General features: G+C 39.6%; 1 protein-coding gene across 1 annotated transcript in view; it reads right to left on the bottom strand.

Moving 5' to 3' along the window:
- The window catches only part of GORASP2 (golgi reassembly stacking protein 2), a 34,806-nt gene extending 19,135 nt beyond the window's left edge, over positions 1-15,671 (bottom strand). The window contains exon 1 of the mRNA XM_045480165.1: positions 15,307-15,671. Coding sequence (XP_045336121.1) covers positions 15,307-15,369 — 63 coding nt within the window. The 5' untranslated portion in view covers positions 15,370-15,671. The remainder of the gene's footprint in view (positions 1-15,306) is intronic.
- Between the last annotated feature and the right edge of the window lie 4,827 nt (positions 15,672-20,498).

Below are 20,498 nucleotides of genomic sequence, written 5' to 3'. Positions count from 1 at the left end.
AGCTTCTTTATACTCAGTTTTCTTAAATGAAGGATATTTTATATTCTACATGTTACCAAGCAAAATGTCTAGAACTCGAAGTGGCAGACAGATTTCTCTTCAAAAGGCAACTCTGTAAGGAAAACAGCGGCAGTCTGGAGTTATTATGAGAAGAAAAGGGAGGTCAAGTCACAGCTAGCTGGGAAAGAGTCATGATCTACTAGGTGTGAAATGCCTATTACGTGCCTAGCAATTAGGTGTGAAATGCCTCAAGTGTGAAAAGAGGATAATTAGCATAGACCCCTGGAGACCCTTCGCTGTGGCGTTTCTCACTTCATAAGGTCCTCGTCTAATCCTCTGATTCTCTGAATCTGAATGTTTCCAAATGACTTTTTTTTTTCTAGAAACCAACCAGTCCATTGATCAATTTCAGACTTCTCCATTGAGGCTGCCAAAAGTTTATCTTTCAGTTAAAAAGGGACAAAGATAGTACTTTTGTAATGTCATCACCAACTTAGAAAGTTGATCCCACACACTGATGCTTATCATGCCACCCTCCAAGTATAAAGTTTTACCACTATTTGAAATGGAGTTTCTAATAACATTAGAACTATTCTTTCCCGTTACTCAAAAGAAATTCAATAGCCAAATTTGAATTCTAAAATAAGTACACTTAAATAACCCTTTCTCTATTTTTCTATTTGCATTTGCTACAAACATCAATCTCCTCTGTTTCTAATGTACCTTGAAATTAACTTCTTTCCTAAATTTATTTACATCATTAGTACCAGTACAATTCTGGCAACTAGGTATCTAACAGGAAGCCAACAGAGGGAGCCCTAGAAAATGCCCTCTTTGACCCTAATATACTTAAACACAATTTCCTACATTTCATAGCATGCAAAACAAGATCTACAACACAGCAAATTAAACATCCACACAGGTGAAGTTTCTCTGGCAATACTACCCACTGACAAGAATCTCTTAGGCACCCAATCTGTCAGGCATCAGATTACCACTTCAATACTTCCTGCCCCCTATAAGATCTCTCAATTATTGATTCACCTGCTTCCTTCAAACCACCTTAATTAAAAAAATGAATACATAAAACCCTGGATCCATCTATCCATCTATCTATCTGGTTCCATAGATCATTAGTATTTATTATTGGGCCAAATATTACAGCAATTTAAGATGAATAGGTTAAATTGGAAAGTTTATAGTTAAGATTTTGCAAGATTTTGAAAAAATGCACAATGTAAAGATAATGGAGTTCTAGAATCAGACTGACTTGATTTTGAGGCATGCTTTTACCTTATTAGCTGTGTGAACTTGGGAAAAATTATTTATCTTTCTGGGCCTCAGTCTTTCCATCCACAAGTAAAGGATAACATCATCTACTGTACATGAATACTGTAGAGATTGAATGAGTTTATGAAATGCCTAGCTAAGACTCTGATATATGATAGGAGTCCTACACATCTTTTTTTAATGATGTGCCTGGCATGTCTGATGCCTAAACAAATCTTTCTTTTTAAGTTAGTTAATTAATTTAAAATTAGTTTATACGTATATATGCATGCACGTATGTATTATGTAATCTCTACACCCAACCTGGAGCCTTAACTCAACCTCAAGATCAAGAGTCACATGCTCTTCCAACTGAGCCAGCCAGGCACCCCCGGGGGGAGAGGGGGGGTTTCTACAAATCTTAAAGTCACCTTCCTAACTCTGCAATCACCACCTGAGGGCAAATCTTTACAACTAATGAATTCCTGGACACTACATGATTGTTCTAATTATGCATTAATCATCTTTCTCCTCTTTAAAAAAGGAAAGAATTTGCAATAAATTTGTAATAAAACAAAAAAGTAGAATAAAAAAATAAAACCACAGAGGTAGAGTCAAAGGTAAAATGATAGAGCCTTCAGAGGAATACAAAGGAGAATATCTTTGAGATGTTCAAATATGAAAGACTTCTTAAACTGGATACAAAAAACACTAATCATAAACTAAAAAAATTAATGAATTATACTAAAACTACAAACTTCTGCTCATCAAAAGACACACTTAAGACAATGGAAAGATTTATTATACATCCAACAAAGGAGCTATATTCAGAACAAATTTAGAATTACTGCAAATCATTAAGAAAGAGACAGTAAAACCACAATGAGATACAACTTCACATCCACAAGACTGGCTAAAATAAAAAAGATACTAACAAAGGTTTGAAACAAACCCTCATATATTAGTGGTGGGAATATAAAATGGTGCAGTTGCTGTGGGAACAGTTTGGCAGATCCTCAAATGTTAAACAAAGAGTTACCATGTGACCCAGCAATTCCACTCCTAGATATATAAAAAAGAGAAATGAAAGCATGTCCACATAAAAACTTGTACACAAAATTCATAGCTGCATTATTCATAGCAGCCAGAAAGTGGAAACAACCCAATGTCCCATAACTGATGAATGAATAAACAAATGTGTTACACCCATAGAATGAAGTATTATCTGGCAATAAAAAGGAAGTATTCATGCTACAACATGAATGACCCTTGAAAACACTATGCTAAATCACAAAGACCACATATTGCATGATTCCATTTATATGAAATGTCCAAAATAGGCAAATCCACAGAAACAGAAAGTAGATTAGTGGTTGCCAGGGGCTGGGGGTAGGAGGAATGGGAAGTAGCTGCAATTGGGTATGGAGTTTCTTTCCGGGGGTAATAAAAAGGTTCTGGAATTAGATACTAGTGACGGTTGCACAACTCTGAATATACTAAAAAACCTGTGAACGGTATACTTTAAAAGGCCGAATTTAATGGCAGGTAAATTACATCTCAATGAAGCTGCTAAAAAAAATAATAACTTAATGGAGAAATGGGGAAAAGATTTTAGCAGACACTAAACAAAAAAGGGTACTGATGTGGCCAATAAATATGAAAATATGCTCAACTTCAATAGCTGCAAATTAAAACCACAATGTGATACCACCTGCCAGACTGGCGAAAATGAAAAAGATGGAAAATACTAAATGTTTGTGAGGATACAAAACAGCTGGAAACTTCAATTACTGCTGGTGGGAATGTAAACGAGCAAACTATTTGGCAATATCTGTTAATATTGAAATATTTGACCAAATATTGCACTGTTTAAGCATACCCAATAGAAATGGGTATACAGATGTTCTTCAAAAGACACACACAGTTGAATGTTCACAGCAGCACTATTTGTACTAGCCCCAGACTAAAAACTACATTAATTCCCATGAACAGCAGAACAGATAAATCAATCTTGATATAATCTCTCGATGGTATAAGGTAAATTAACAAAACAAAAACCCACAACAATACACAAGATGGATATGTTTTACAAGTGGTATGTGAGCAAAAGAGGCCAGACACAAATAAGTACATATGATTCCATTTACATAAAGCTAAGAACAGGTCAAATTAATCTATGCTGTTAGAAATCAGGACAGCATTCACTCTGAGGGGGTTGGTGGGTAAGTCAGAGTGTGCCTGGAGAGGGATGGGATGCTGGTTACACGAGTATGTTGTCTGTGAAAATTCATCAAGCTTTACACTTATGTGCACTTTAAAAAGCTTTAACATATACTCCCCTCTATCCAAAAAGCAGAAATACAATTATTACAACCTAAGAACATACCAAATATTTCACCTACAAAGAACATACTTTGAAAGCCAGCAATTAAATCTCAACGGTCAGTTGAGTACAAAGCAGTCAGTACAAAGGCCACAAAATAACTTACTCTAATGCTCCCCTTTCAGAACATTTCAGGACCACTCTTAGATTCTATTTATATTTACATGGTTTGGCTACCTGATTCCAAGCCACGAACAGAGTACTAACCAAACAAAAGAACTGAAAGAGATGCCACTGCCACTTGCTTACAGCAAAAAATGATAGCTGGCAGAAAATGAGAATAAATAAAAATTTTAAAAATCAAAAACCAAAAGGGAAAAAAAAAAGTTGAGTGTTAAGCCACTTACCAAATTCTACCAAGTGAGTATAAACTGTGCACTAACAAAAAAGGTGTAGTTGTGATTGTGTCTTGTGGTAGGGAATACAAAAATTTAAAAAGGTCTCCACTATTAAGCTGCTTTTAGAACTTTTCGCAATTATAAAAATCTTCTGTATCGTGTGCTGTCCAATACAGTAGCCACTACCCACATGTGAAATGTGGCTTGTGTGACTCTGGAAGTGGATTTTAAACTTCATTTAATTTAAATAATTTACATCCAAGTTTAAACAGCCATATGTGGCTAGAGACTACTGTACTGCACAGCCCAAGTCTAGGTGATAAGTACATGTATTCCAATACAGCACATGGACATCATCACAACAATTAAGATAAAAAAATTTTTTTAAATATATGTAGCACCTATCAGTAATGGTGGAAGCATGCAATGCATTTAAAACATAGATTTGTTTATAATATATTCTTGATACTGAAAGCAGTAAATACTCCATTTTAAGGAAAAAATTGACTTTATACAAATCCATTCCCTGGGAGTTCTAACAAGCATGCTGAAGTCTTCTCAGGCCTCATGGTTTACTTTGAACAATTAAGGAATACAACATAGCAGCTGAAAATACTGAAGAGTAATTATGCTTACAAGGGAATGACAAAAATAAATGTGAGCCAAACACCCACATGTAGAATAAATTATGAACACACTTACTGACACTTATAAGAGTTCAACTTTACATCTGGAGGTTATCTTACCAAAATAAATTTCACAACATGAAAGAAATACTTCTTTCATAAGCACTCTAGAAAAAAGAGCTACAATATGCAAGATAAAATCTGCTAGAGATTTTTACTCAAGAAACAAAAAATGAGCTTATAAGAGAAACTGCACAGTGAAGGGGTATCCATCCCCAGTACATAAAAAGAAATTAGCACCAATGATTAGAAGCTGGATTTGGAATCACCAACTATATATAAATTCTTCTTAAAGTGGTGTCATCCAATTACTACAGGGAGTTTGTTCTGAAATCAATTTAGCGGGGGGCACCTGGGTGGCGCAGTCGGTTAAGCATCCGACTTCAGCCAGATCACGATCTCGCGGTCCGTGAGTTCGAGCCCCGCGTGGGGCTCTGGGCTGATGGCTCAGAGCCTGGAGGCTGTTTCCGATTCTGTGTCTCCCTCTCTCTCTGCCCCTCCCCCGTTCATGCTCTGTCTCTCTCTGTCCCAAAAATAAATAAACGTTGAAATCAATTTAGTGGACCATTACAGAAGAGGGAAATGTCAAAATAAGAAAGTATCAGAATAGATAAAATACAAAAAATTCATGACTTCATAAGGGTCATTATTTTTCATGAAATGTAGTAGTACACATGAGTTGCAGTGGAAAACAAATTTCTTACTTTGATCTGTAATAAAAATAAAATTGGAAAGAGTCCTACAAGATGTCATTAACTCTTTTTGTCCAATCAACCTCCAGATAATAAATGCAATTAAACTTGTGGCTTTTCTCTCACCTTCTGATCCTGGACCATGAGGCAGTTTTACCAGATTTAACATGGATTCTCCCTTGTGTACAGACCTAATTGTTCTAAGCCAGTTGCTTTCCAGTGAAGCATCCATCTCTTCTCCGGGGGTTAAAAGTGTCATAGTACTTTATACTAGGTTTGGGTCATTTCGCATGAACCACTCTCTCTTAAATCTTGGCTTGAGGAGAGAGGGGCAGCAGAATAGAAGGGGAGAAGAGTTTGGGTGGAGTTGGGGGTAGGCATTCTCTTAACTCCATCATTTACATACTACTCCCAGCTGAGGAGTGGAGAACTGCCATCTTAATGTAACAAAGAAAGGAAACTGCAAGGCTACTTTCAGAATACAGGAGATCATCAAACCAAGCATTTCATAAGGTGATATACAAAGACATACCTATCACATGTCTGGCTAGTATGTGAATTATTTCTCATTTTCTAACCAAGGAGATTTTTCCATAAAATGGGCTCAGTGATATGTCTCCTTTTTATTACTGCACCACCAATTCCTTCACACATAAAAGGTAGTTCTGTCTATACCATCATCTCCTCTCTCAATTTAATGTTTTGTACTATTTAAAAAACCACCAGGGATATTAAATAAAAGTAAAAATTAAGTCCAATCCAAGTAATCCAAGTATTAATAATGATTCATTTCAACTATACACATAAGGCCTCATGTTACATATTTACACGCTTGCGTGATCAAAATGATGTGAGAAGACTTGGGGGGTGTGATATAATAAAAATAAACCCGAAATCCTTCAGTTATAAAAATAAATAAATAAAAATAGAAAGACACTTGGGGGGGGGGGGGCTCTTCCATGTCTGAAAAGGGCCAGTGTTCCTGTTTGGGACTTGATACAAATATGTGGAAATTATTTTGCAGTAGACTGGAAGAGTTCAAGCTTTACTTGCTGAAACATTTTTTTTTTAATGTTTATTTTTGAGATAAAGAGAGAGCACGAGCAGGAGAGTGGTAAGGATAGAGAGAGACACAGAATCTGAAGCAGGCTCCAGGGTCTGAGCTGTCAGCACAGAGCCTGACGTGGGGTTCGAACAGGGAGATCATGACCTGAGCCAAAGTCAGACTCTCAACCGAGTCACCGAGGCGCCCCAGTTTGCTAAAACATTCTTATATGTTCTACCAAAATAACTCAAAGAGCATGTTTTTCTGACTGACCCTATGATGTAATTTATAACATATGAAGCAATTTAAAAATTCTAATGATAACCAAGGAAATTAAAACCCATCAATACACTGTACTTTCTTAGAGAAAGTCTGTAAATCAGAAAAGTGATGTTGAAAGAAACTGAAGCCTGCTCCAAAAGAAGCAAAAAGTCTGACAACTTGTCACCTAATTTTATAATCTTCAAATACCAATTTAGGCGTTTCTTTCTTAGGGAAAGAAAACTTGCTGTGTGACCTTAGGCAATAATCTTTCTGTGCTCCTTTTCTTTAGCTGTAAAGCCAGGAGGCTGATGAGATAGTTTCTAAGACTGAATGACAACTCACCATGAAGTAAGTCTAACTGCCACTATCTATAGATTCTACAGTGTAGATCCAACCCAACAACATTATTTTAATTGCATAGACTTTTTTAGTCATTTTAATTAATGTGTTTAGTATCACTGCGATAAAGCAATGAAAAGGACACTGGTACCTTCCTTTTAAAAAAGACAAAATTTCCTTAAAACTGAGGATTCCTTAAAAATTCACAGGCACATTAATAAAATTCATGGGTCACATCTGATTCCAAATTTATGTTTTAAACAGTAGTAACGTATAGGGTTAGATACAAGGGCAAAAGTAGCTGCTGAATGAGCATGTAAATAGAAATGCTACTTAAAATGCTTAGAGGTCCATTTTAATTAGTATTGCCACTACAATAGTGGTTCTCAATGGGTGATACAATAGTGCAGATGCTAACAATAAAGACACCACCTAACATTTACTGAGTCTTTACCATTCTCCAGACCCTATGCTAAATACTTTACATGGATAATCTCATTTAATCCTTGGGATAACCAATGAGGTAGACAGCACTGTTTTAATGAAGAAATTTTTTTCTTAATATGAAGTTTATTGTCAAATTGGTTTCCACACAACAAACACCCAGTGCTCATCCCAACAGGTGCCCTCCTCAATGCCCATCACCCACCCCCCCCTCCCATCAACCCTAAGTTTGTTCTCAGTTTTTAAGAGTCTTTAATGAAGAAATTTAAGAGCAAGGCCATCTGCAAGGTGGCAGTGGGCCAGGAAAAAAAATTAATGTGCTCAATTTTTTTCAAAATACTTTCATATACAGTATCTACTATGGTTTTTCGTCAAAAACAGGCGGAGGAGGCACTAGTATTATCTTCACTTTTCAGATACAAAGAATGGGGCTCAAAGAAGTTCAAAGGTTTGCCCAAGGAAACACAATGAAGTGATGGAGGGGACAGGACGGTTCAGTGATTCCCAAGAGGGGTCTCTGGTGCTCTACTATCAAGTCTCTCAATGCATTCACGTCTACAAGATGACAAGGTTCCTCACTGCTGACAATGTGCTGGAATGGTCTCTCACTGGTGCTTACAATAAAAAACAATCCTCAGCATCACTCCCTTCGTGCTGCAGTAAATTCATTTGCAGTGCCAAGAGGGACATGGACAGTCTCTCAGGTTAACTACTTTGGTTCTGCATGTTGTTTGGAGAAAAAAAAAAAAAAAAGTCCTCTTATTTAGTTAATCACACCTCTGAAGGCAATCTACAGTTATATTCTAAAGCATGTACCAAACTTTTACATATAAAATATTTTCTAGTTTAGATTAACTAGTATTAGTGAATCAACTGAAATAATGTAATCCTCTCAGCACAGTATTAAAGCCAGCAAAATGAATGTACTGATTTTAATGGTTATTCCAAGTTCAATTCTTATAACAATTTTAGTGGAATTATTTAAAAAGAAGCTGTCAGTGTCTGACCCAGAAAACACTACACCCAGTGCTGTGCATTCTACTACTTAACTGACCAGAACAGAAACTGCAGTTACCCATCAACAGTAGACCTCCCCAAATAAGGATCCTAAGGATCCTTAAAAACACATTAAAACACACTTCATCACAAAATATGAAAAGTGTAGATAAACAGAGTAACACTAATTTGTTCAAGGTCTTTTCAGAAAAAGTTTATGTCCAATGATACAATTTCTAAGCATGTCCTAAGGTTCACACATTGTATTCGACGGCATTTATGAACTAAAAATCTGACTCCTACATTTGAAAGGAATTTCAAAGACTATTAAATCTTTTAAGATTATATTTTTAAGTAATCTCTACACCCAATGTTGGGATCGACATCCCAACTCCTGGCATCAAGCGTTGCATGCTCTACTGACTGGGGCAGGCAGGTGCCCTTATTCTTGGTTTTTTTAGTACAAGAGATCAACTTCGGGAGATCATTATCTTTAGGTGGTGTTTATAGAGCTTTTTCAGTCATAACTTTGTATTTGAAAAACATCAAATAACCCAACTGTTTTCTTTTTATAACATTGTTTTCAGAGTGAGTAAGGAAAGAGGATAGTAGTGAGATTTTTATGTTTTTCAAGTGGGGACATGAGTTTAAAATGTTTGAGGGGCACCTGGGTGGCTCAATTGGTTGAGTGTCTGACTTTGGCTCAGGTCATGATCTCGCCTGAGTTTGGATTCTGTCTCCCTCTCCCTCTTCCCACGTGTGCTCTGTCTCTGTCTCTCTCTCGCAAAAGTAAATAAACATTAAAAAAAATTTTGGGGGTGGGGTGCGCCTGGGTGGCTCAGTTGGTTGGGCGACTGACTTCGGCTCAGGTCATGATCTCACAGTTTGTGGGTCCGAGCCCCACCTCGGGCTCTGTGCTGACAGTTTAGAGCCTGCTTCGGATTCTGTGCCTCCCCTTCTCTCTACCCCTCCCCTGCTCACGCTCTGTGTCTGTTACTCAATAATAAATAAACGTTAAAAAATTTTTTTTGTAAGTTTGAGATACACTGTGTTAGTTAAAAAGAAAAAAAAAAGGAAAATTATGACTATCAAATATCGGGAATTATCTTTCTCAAAATAAGTGCCAAGTTGAAATCGTGCAGGATTTCATGCAGATTAGTGAGGCACCATCAAAAAAAGAACAGATCCATGTAACAGTAGGTATGTCTAGGCATTCCATTTTTTTCTTTTTTAAAGTTTATTTATTTTGAGAGAGATAGAGAGCACAAGTGGGGGAAGGGTAGAGAGAGAGAGGGAGAGAATCCCAAGCAGGCCCTGCAGTGTCAGCTGTCAAGCACAGAGCCTGACGGGGCATGAATCCATGAACCATGAGATTATGACCTGAGCCAAAACTAAGAGTTGGAAGTTCAACCAACTGAGCCACCCAGGTGCCCCGGTATTCCATTTTCCATGGAAATAATTTCACTGTCACTTTCTCCTCTAAGAAATGCTGCCCAGTGTGCAGCCAATGGCTCTAGAGATAAAGGCCTGTTATTACACTGGAGACATACTTCATCTCAATGGCCTTTCCTTCAAAATATCCATCACTTCCAAAATCTCTCTTGAAGGAAATGACAAAGAATAGTGAACATGACATTTTCCATGTTCCCATAGTTGTGTGAACACTGGTTGCAGAATGTCCTCAGAGAACTTCCATCTCAAAGAATATTAAAGGTAGAATGAATTCATTTAAATATTTAAATTTAGAAACAGATCTTATAATGGGCATCAATAAGGCAATTCCAAAAATCTAATTTTGAAAATAGCCTTGTGTAGTTCACTTGGTACTTAAGGGAGAACCTAGGCAAGAATTTTGAATTCAACATACTTCAACTGTAGTAACTTATAGTAACTTCTAACAAAACTAAGAAGCCCTGGCTAACATTTTTCCCGCCTAATGTTAAGATTAGAGGGTGCAAATATAAGTGGTACTCATGATGAACATGAAATTGGACTTATTGCATAAGGGAATCTGAAATATAATGCTATTTTTATTTATTTATTTATTTTAACGTTTATTCATTTTGGAGAGATAGAGAGAGAGTGAGCAGGGAAGGGGCAGAGAGAAAGAGAGACACAGAATCCAAATCAGGCTCCAGGCTCTGAGCTGTCAGCACAGAGCCCGATGCGGGGCTCGAACTCACAAACTGCAAGATCATGACCTGAGCCGAAGTCGGATGCTCAACCGACTGAGCCACCCAGGTGCTCCAAATATAATGGTATTTTTATTTTTTTATTTATTTATTTTTTTTAATTTTTTTTTTTTCAACGTTTATTTATTTTTGGGACAGAGAGAGACAGAGCATGAACGGGGGAGGGGCAGAGAGAGAGGGAGACACAGAATCGGAAACAGGCTCCAGGCTCTCAGCCATCAGCCCAGAGCCCGACGCGGGGCTCGAACTCACGGACCGCGAGATCGTGACCTGGCTGAAGTCGGACGCTTAACCGACTGCGCCACCCAGGCGCCCCTATAATGGTATTTTTAAAAGAGAGCTTCTGAACGAATTAAATTTCCACTAGGAGTCCACTTTTTAAAAATGTCTTTTGGGGCGCCTCGGTTAAGCTGCTAACTCATGATTTCGGCTCAGGTCATGATCTCAGTTTGTGGGTTCGAGCCCCATGTTTACAGTGTGGAGCCTGCTTGGGATTCTCTCTCTCTCTCTCTCTCCACCCCCCCCACTTGTGCGCATGTTCTCTCTCTCAAAATAAACTTAAAAAAAAAATTAAAATAAATAAAAATATCTTTTAATAATTTTTTTTGAATATACAAGTATTTCATGACCACTCTGGAAATTTTAGAAAATATACTGAAGGGGGCATCTGGGTAGCTCAACTGGTTAGAGTCTGACTCTTAGTTCTGGCTTAGGTCAGGATCTCACAGTTTCATGAGTTTAAGCCCCACGCTGGGCTCTGTGCTCTCAGTGTGGAGTATGCTTGGGATTCTCACTCTCTCCTTTTCTCTCTGTCCCTCTCCCACTTACGCTCTCTCAAGATAAACTTAAAATAATAAGAAGAAGAATATACTGAGGTTTAAAGGAACGTAAAAATGTCACCATTCGCCAATAATCCTTTTAATAGCCTGGCTTATTACCTTTCTGTTTTATTTTCCTTGACACTTGAATGTACGTGCACCTACACAGAGAGACATGCCTATGGCCACACAGTGTTTTGAAACACAATTTTCATGAATGTATAGCATTCCAATCTGTGGTTAGGCCCTGATTTATTTAGCACTGTGTTTTTGATTGTAAGCCAATATCTTACCATAACTTCAGACTATACCGTACTTGAATGTGTCATATCATTCAAAATCTTTGTGAATCATGGCTAAGGGGCAAGGTTAGGCACAGAAAAAAAGAGACTAGAAAAAATACTTCGGCATTATTTACCTTTAGATGACAGAATTACAGGTAGTTTAGGTTCTTGTTAATACTTTTTTAACTTACCTAAAAAGTCTGTAATGAACATATGTTGATAATCAGAAAACAATGTAGTAGTCTACTAAAATGAAGATCATTTGTATAAATCAATATCAAGATTCAAGAATTTGGGAAATGTACATTTTAAGTGAAAACAAGACAGGATTTGAGGTTGTGAACATGTACTTACAACAGCAAAGACTTTTTAGAAAAAGTAAATGTCCACCACCACCAGGTGCTGCTTAGCTAAACTCTGACACAACAAACTGCTGTGGAGCTAAGTGAAACCAAGAGGCAGATCTCTATGTGCTCCTATGAAGACTGCCAAGATGGAGTAGCAAATAAAAGACCAAGGGAAGTAATAGTAGGTATCACGTGATTCCAACAGTTACAGAAAGAAACAGAGTGAAGGAGAGCAGAATTCGTTTACCTGCATAAAACATTTTTGAAAAGATACGTAAGAAACTACTGTGGTTACTTCTAGAGTAAGAACGGGGAGTTGGCTATACAATATGATCACAATGCGAAAATGTACATTAATACAAAATGCATAATACATAAAAAGGGAAGTACACTGCTCACAGCAGAAAACCTAAAACTATTTCAATGTTGCCCCCTAAAAATTTTTAAAAGCAGAATCTACCAATGGATATGGAATATAGAAAAAAATGTAAAGTACTTGAACTGTAGGAATGCTGAAATAACAATAAGATAGCAGTGGAAATGGTTGTCAGTATAATTGTTATTTTAATTTTTTAAAATTTAAAGTTTATTTATTTTGAGAGAGAGAGAAAGAGAGAGGGAGACAGCACAAGAGGGGGAGGGGCAGAGAGAGAGGGAGACACAGAATCTGAAGCTAGCTCCAGGCTCTGAGCTGTCAGCACAGAGCCAGACATGGGGCTCGAACTCATAAGCTGTGAGATCATGACCTGAGCTAAAGTTGGACGCTCAACCGACTAAGCCACCCAGGCACCCCTATAATTGTTATTTTAAAACCCAGTCAAACAAGTTTTTATTACTAACAAGGAAATGGCCAGGGAATCGATTACTAAAGGAAACAAACTTTTTTTTTTAATTTTCAAAGTTTATTTATTTTGAGAGAGAGAGAGAGAGAGAGAGAGAGACAGAGGGAGAATCCCAAGCAGGCTCTGCACTGTCAGTACAGAACCTGATGCAGGGCTCGAACTCACGAACGGTGAGATCATAACTTGGGGTGAAACCAAGAGTCAGACGCTTAACTGACTGAGCCACCCAGGAGCCCCAGGAAACAAACTTCTCAGAAATCATTCTAGAACTTGTTAATAGGAGTGATGTTACTCCAAGGTTACCTTACTGTATCTATTCTAGTTTACAAGCTCAGTAATCCAGCACTGCAATATATTACTGTATATTAGGCAATAATAAGTGAAAGGAATATATTTTTTTAATATGTCCGGATTTAACATAGTACTTTCCCCTCTAAAAACAAAGATAACTGGAAATCAATGACAGAATTAGGGACAGAGTAGGTTAGGACTCAAACACATTTTAAAAATGCTCCTAAACTAAATGGTCATTACTATTTTAAAGCTCTCTCTAGCAAAGCTTGAATAAGATTTCATTTTTTGCAACATTTATGCTCCAGATGCAGGAAAACTAAGGTTGTCTCTAGTGATTCGGAAAATCAGATTTATAGATTAATAACACATCTGCACTACTGAATATGTATGAGTGCTGATTTACTGAGGTGCACTTATGTAAAGAATATATACTTCAACTTACTTTACGTGGAACACAGTCATGAACAGAAGTCATTCAACTGCAATCCTTTTGATGTATACAGCTTCCTAACAGACTTTTAAAACTCAATAATGCTGTTTTACTGAGTGCACGTATTATTAAAATATCATGAGTCTCCAAGGATTCATGGCTACCATCAGCCACTGTGAGACTGGATCCAGCTGGTAATACTGGATATCGGGCTCCAGGTTAGAAAATCAAAATCAAACCAGATAACAGAAAAGTACTGTTGCTAATTTTCACTTTACATTTAGATCCAACATTTCTCCTTCAATTTCTCCCATCAGCGTGGCACATGGGGCTGGCTTAGCTGAAGGGAATACGAAGGTAATATGGTTTGTTTAAAGATTCCCTTTATTTTCAGGGAAAATCATCCTTTCCTACCAAAAGTGTGGCTTCAAGAGAGATTTTCAGTACAGTGGACAGGCAACAAGACATGATAATCCTGAAGATCAGAAAGGGGATCGATCACAGTACTATCACACACTTAACTGGGTAATTCAGTTTAATTAAGAATGCTGTCTCACCTAAAACATGGGATCTAAGACAGAATGACCGTAAGCACCAGGAAGTACTTTCTCACTTTCAGTGAAAATGCTGAAATGTTGCCTGAGAGCGGCTAATATCTAGTGACACTCTATTATGCCCTGAAATGGTACTACGGATTAGGGCCACTTAGTTGACAATCCATCATGTTGCCACTCACGCAGGTGTCACAGCACATAACCATCAATGCTACTTTTAAAGACTTCCAGTTCCCTAAGAACCACATGCTTTGCAACAACTTAGGCTGCTCATAAGCAGGGGCTTACCTAATGCTTTTTGAGATACTATGTTTCTCCATCCCAGTGACTGACGCTGCTCTCCTGTATTTACCTACGTTTGTTTGTTTTTTCAAACGTTCCTCTCCAGTACCTCTTTTACCACCCACCCTGAGCAGTCTTAGAACAGAACGGAAGTTCCCCCCGCCAGGAAATGTGGAAAAGGAGGGTTGGAAAGGTCAGGAGCGACACAGGAAAAGAGTCCTGCAAAAGCAAGTGAATTTAAGTCCGTCAAACCTACTATTAGGCCATTTCGTTTTCTGTTTGCCTAATTGACCTTTCCGGACACCCAGATAGCGCCGAGGTGAATTATCACCTGCCGTCGCATCCCCTGCCTCTAGCCTGCCGAGTTCCAGGCTTCAATTTCTCAGAAAACTCCAATGCTACCTTGACCATCACCTCTTTTGCAGACTTTGCCCCCAAGCCTTTCCTAACTTTGTAAGGTAAGAATTAAGAGGAAGAGAACGGAGAAGGCTGTGAGGAGAAAAAGGAATCAAGGTTGTACCCCCACCCCCTCCGTGTCTGGGCCGCCCCCTGACCAAGTTGCCGGCTGCCGCCTCAGGCTCCACTCCGTCCTCCCAGAGCGGCGGACCCCTGGCCCGGAGCGCTCCCGGTAAGCAAGTTGCGCGCAGCCTTCCGAACCGGCCTCGGCTAAGGCAGCGCCCGCGGTCGCCGCTCCTTTGCAGGACCAGGCCTGGCTGTCCCGGGAAGGGGCCCGTCGGGGCCTCTGCCTCCCCGCGGCTGGGCCCCGCCTGCAGCCAGCCGCTCCCGAGCCGCCGTCGGAGCTCTTACCCGCAGGACGTGGTAGCCTTCCGTGCCCCCGCCAGGGATCTCGACGCTCTGCGAGGACCCCATGGCGGCGGGCGATCAATGTGAGCGGGCCGGGATCCGCGCTGCTCTCCGCCCCCTGCGCACCGCCAGCTCCGCTCCTCCGCGTAGCACTTGGGACGTGGCACTAGCTGCCGCCGGAGAGCCGGGCCGCACTGCCCGCCGGGAGAGCGTCGCCGCGGCACCCACTGCCGCTGCGACGCCGCAGACAGCGCCACCTGCCGCAAATCACCGGAAGAGGGCTGAGCACACGCAGGCGGGGAGGGGCTTATTCAGGCTCGCGAGAGAATAGAAAAACAGTTCCTCCGGCCTTGGCATCTTGCTACGGATCCCTAGGTTAGACAAGCTTAAGCAGACGCGTTCCCGCTCGCCTGAACGAACGATTGTATTGTCGTAGTTCCCCCTGGTGGCCAGAAGCAGGGAAAGGCTGCTACCAAAAAGAATAGGGCGGGTCCAAACACAGAGAGCTATTCTCGGGGGGGGGGGGGGGGGGGGGGGGGGGGGGGGGTCTTGTCCCAGTTTATACAGAGGGCGATAGTGCCTCTCCGTGGGCGGGATACTGCATCCGCTCAGCTAAACTCAGTTTTATAAAGGAAAACGTTCTGATTCTGTTTTTGCCTTCCTAATTATGAGAACAAGATCAGAGGATCGGTCACAATCTGAGCGATGTCGGGAGTGGAAAGCGCAATTGGATGCCCTTGGTGTTGCACCTCCTGCTGCTGGGTTTCCCACTTCCTAGGAAACCCTTGGTTACTTTAAGTAGCCAAGTTGTATTCACACTTTTCCTACTCCGTTGCTCCGTTTGCCCCTTCCTTATAAAATCTCCAATTATGGCCATTCCCCAGTGGTCAATTTGATCACTAATGGTGGGTCAACCAGATGTCAGAAAACGTGTATTCTGGTGTGAAGCAACGTAAAGTACACATTACGACCCATGAAATATTCTAGCCCAAAATATTTGGGGCTTCTATCACATCTTTAGTTAGATCTCCCAGGGTAGAGGATAGAGGGAAATGTATGTAAAATGACATCACAAGGAAATAACCAGGCAAATAAAGGAGGTGAACTATTCTTCAGCACAGCTCACCAGTTTTTTCAAGTCAGAATTATAGGAAAGGGACTATACTGGATTAAAACAGATAGGAAGGACATAATCAGGAGATGCAATGTAAGGTCTTGAGTTGAAGACTGATTTAGAGAAATTAGCTGTAAAGGGCATTTTTGGCTCAAATGGTCAAATTTGAATATGAATATTCAAAGCATTTACTAACATGGAAAAGTGGAAATTATTGACTGAAAAAAAACCAGGTTACAAGCCACAGTATGTCTGTAAACAATATGAAAACATTTTTGTAAGCAAAATACATATTAATATGTATGTACGTATATGAAAGTGTGGGAGGATATGGACCAAGGGTTACAGTGATGATTTCTGGGTGTAACAGAGATTATTTTCTGTTTTTGCTGGTTCTGTATTTTCTAATTCTCATGGACTGCTTCTGTAATAATAAAAGAGTATTTAAAATTTTGAAATAAAACATCATTTATCTTTCTTTGCTGTCAATAAACCAACGCCAGGTTTTTAGGAACCCTAGTAAACACTTAAATACACAAATGAAACGTTCAGTTATTAGGTTCCTCAAGAGCATGGACTTCAGTGTAATCAGCTCTATGTTCCTAACACTTAGCAGAGTGTCTGGCAGCGAATTCATTAATAAATTTAATGTAAATGACTACATATAAGAACTAGATTTGCTGATGTTCTCATTCTGCTTGACAATTATAATCCTCTTCATGGTGGTGTCATAAGCTATTGCTATGTTCAGTGGTCAAATTTTTGTTTCCCAGACGTTTGACACTAGCTATGGTTTGCAAAACCCAGGATGTGGACCTATGGTAGTCCATGAGCAACTCTGGCCCTTCCTTAGAGCTATATTTTATTTCAGTCATATAAGGAATAGCTATTCCCCATACGGGCCATTTATTTTCCTACCTTATTTATTCACACTGATCCACACAACTGGGGTACTCCTTCTTAAATTTATATTTAGAAAAATTCTGGGGCACCTGGGTGGCTCAGTTGGTTAAGCGATCAACTCTTGATTTCGTCTCAGGTCATGATCTCACGGTTCATGAGTTCTCACGAGTTCGAGTCCCATGTCGGGTTCTGTGCTGACAGTGTGGAGCCTGCCTGGGATTCTCTCTCTGACCCTCCCTTGCTTGCACACGTACTCTCTCTCTTCCTCAAAATAAATAAACTTAAAAGGGAAAGAAAAATTCTAACTATCCTGTTAGGTCCCTCTCAAATGTTACTTATATATCCCTAAATTTAGAAAAATGCACCTCACTCTTAGTTCCTAGAATAATTTCTGGCAACATCATTATAGTCATAGGCCTGTCTTCCACCATTTATGGTCCATTCATTCAGGGTAAGGGTTGGGTTTTTTCATATTCAGATCCCCAGTTCCTGGTTGAGTCTTGGGTAGTAAAGTTTGTTGTTTTGAACTGAATGAGATAGTCTCGAAGTCTTGTCTTTTCCAGGATCAGTTAATAAGTTACCACTACCGTTCCCATTTGTGCCTCATCAAAAATCTGTGTTATTTTTTAGTAGCAACTGGTAGAGGGTGAGATACAAGGCTCACCTGATTTGGGACTGAAAATATGTGATAACCATTGCTCCCATTTTCCTGGTGCTAGTTTTTTTCCTCTTTCAGTTAGTGAATATGCGCAGAAGGCAAAGGATAAAATCCTAAGTATGTTGCCAAAGCTAACAAAATGAATATAAAATGATGGAGGGGAATGCATGGGAGATTATTGTCCGAGATAATCTCAATTGAAATAGGAATCTGCTGCAGGCAAGCTGCTATTTTGAAACATCACAGGCAGCAGCAAAGCAAAAGCCCATAAATAAATAGTTCATGATGGAAGGATGTTGGTTTCATGCTGACTAGTGCAGCCTCATATTTTTGCCTTTAGACTGCTCCGGGAAAATTTGCTTCTTGCTGCATTTGGATAACCACCAGTCTCTATAGTCAGACAACAGGGCCTTCCTTACCTGTGGCCCCTTCCTGACCTAGTTTTGCTGAGGGAGCAAACCTCAGGAGGGGTCATGTTTCGGGCCGTGGAACCCCAGCCACAGCTGATTGGAGTAGAGGGGAACCCCCGACGTACCAGAAGCCAACACCAACGCTAATAACTTATCAAGTGGCCTGTTGATAAAAGCTCTGTTCCCCCATTCCGCAAACAAACAGCAGATTAGCTGGTGGTGATTAGCTAGGCCAATCATATTTTCTCTTTGGGGACTTGGAACTGGGAAATACAAGAGACTCAGAGTAGTTTTATCTGTGTATTAGAATGTAAACTCCATGAGGTCTTTGCTTGTGTGTCTACTGCTGTATACTTAATACTAAGAACGGGCTGGCACAGAACAGTTGCTCAATAAATGGTTACTGAATGAATGGATGGATGAACGAATGAATGACTAAAGGATCACACTAATAGAGAAGTGCTACAGCAGTGGTTCTCAGGGTTGGATATGTATCAGGATCATTAGGGAACTCTGAAAATACAGAAGTCCAGTGCTAGTTTACTTCAATGAACCTGGGTTCCTGTGGTCTTTATTACTTTCCAGCTGATTCTGATACACACAAACTCTGAGAACCACCACACTGGAATAATGTTCAATAAATGCTGTTTTGTGGGCAGAGAGCCAATGAGAATCTCTACAGCTGAGAGCGATCCTCCTGACAACCACAGCCATGAGGCCCAATTTATACTGATGTTCTTGTGTTTCTTTGATATTCCCATCACCTTTATTGCCAAACCTTTTATTTAGTTTTTTTTTTTTAATGTTTATTTATTTTTGAGACAGAGAGAGATAGAGCACGAACGGGGGAGGGGCAGAGAGAGAGAGGGAGACACAGAATCCGAAACAGGCTCCAGGCTCTGAGCTGTCAGCACAGAGCCCGATGCGGGGCTCGAACTCACGAACCGCGAGATCATGACCTGAGCTGAAGTCGGACGCTTAACTGACTGAGCCACCCAGGCGCCCCTAGTTTTTTTTTTAACAAAAAAAGTTTTTTGGACTTACAGAAAAGTTGCAGATAGTATAGAGAGTTCCCATATGCCTTTTACTCAGTTTCTCCTATTGTCAGCATCTCACATAACCATGGTACATTTGTCAAAATCAAGAAACCAACATCTGAACCTTACTGTTAACTAAGTTCTAAACTTTATTTAAATTTCTTAAGTTTTTCCACTAATGTTTTTCTGTTCCAGGATGCAATTCAGGATCCTATATCACAGTTGCCCTATCTCCTTAGTCTTCTTTGGTTTGTGCAGTGTCTCAGACTCTCCTGATTTTCAGGACCTAGATACTTTCAAAGAGCACTGGTCAGGTATTTTGCAGAATATACCTGTGTTTAGGTGTGTCTAATGTTTTTCTCATGATTAGACTGGGCTTGTAGGTTTGGGGGAGGAATCCCATAGAGGCAAGGTGCCCTTTTCATTATATCAGCAGTTCATGCCAGTAACATGACTCATTACTGTTGATGTTACCCTTGATCACTTTGTTAAGGCGCTGTCCGACTTAATAGTAAAATTACTGTTTTTCCCTTTCCCCTGGAAACAAGTCACTAAATCTAGCTCATCCTCAAGTTCCACCTCCTGAAGGAGAGTATCCAAAGATACACTTTGGAATTCTTCTGTAAGAAATTTTGCCTCTTCTCTCCTATTTAATCATTATATTTATATCAGTATGGACTCACATATACTTATTTTGTACTTTATCATCTAGTACTTCATTATTCAATACTGATAGGAAGGCAGAATGATGTATTTTGTTGTTCAAATTGTTGCAGCTTTGCCCCCCGAGACCACTTTCAGTTCAGCTTCGGTGTCCCTTTGGCAGGCTCTCCTGTTTTTTGTATGTGATGAAATACACATAACATAAAGTCTACCGTCTTAACCATTTCTAAGTGTACTGCTCAGTGATATTAAGTACATTCATATTGTTGTGCAAACACACAACAAATTGAGTATTTCTGTACTTTCTGGTATGGCAAAATGCTCCAGTCTTATCTTGTATTTTTTCTGTGTTAGCCCTAGAATCAGCTCATTCCTCCAAGTTGAGCTTCCCTTAATTGGAGAATGATATT

The sequence above is a fragment of the Leopardus geoffroyi genome, chromosome C1, assembly GCF_018350155.1.
Source record: "Leopardus geoffroyi isolate Oge1 chromosome C1, O.geoffroyi_Oge1_pat1.0, whole genome shotgun sequence".
NCBI lineage: Eukaryota > Metazoa > Chordata > Mammalia > Carnivora > Felidae > Leopardus > Leopardus geoffroyi.
Note: the sequence above shows the minus strand (reverse complement) of the source record. Positions and strands in the feature narration are given on the sequence as shown.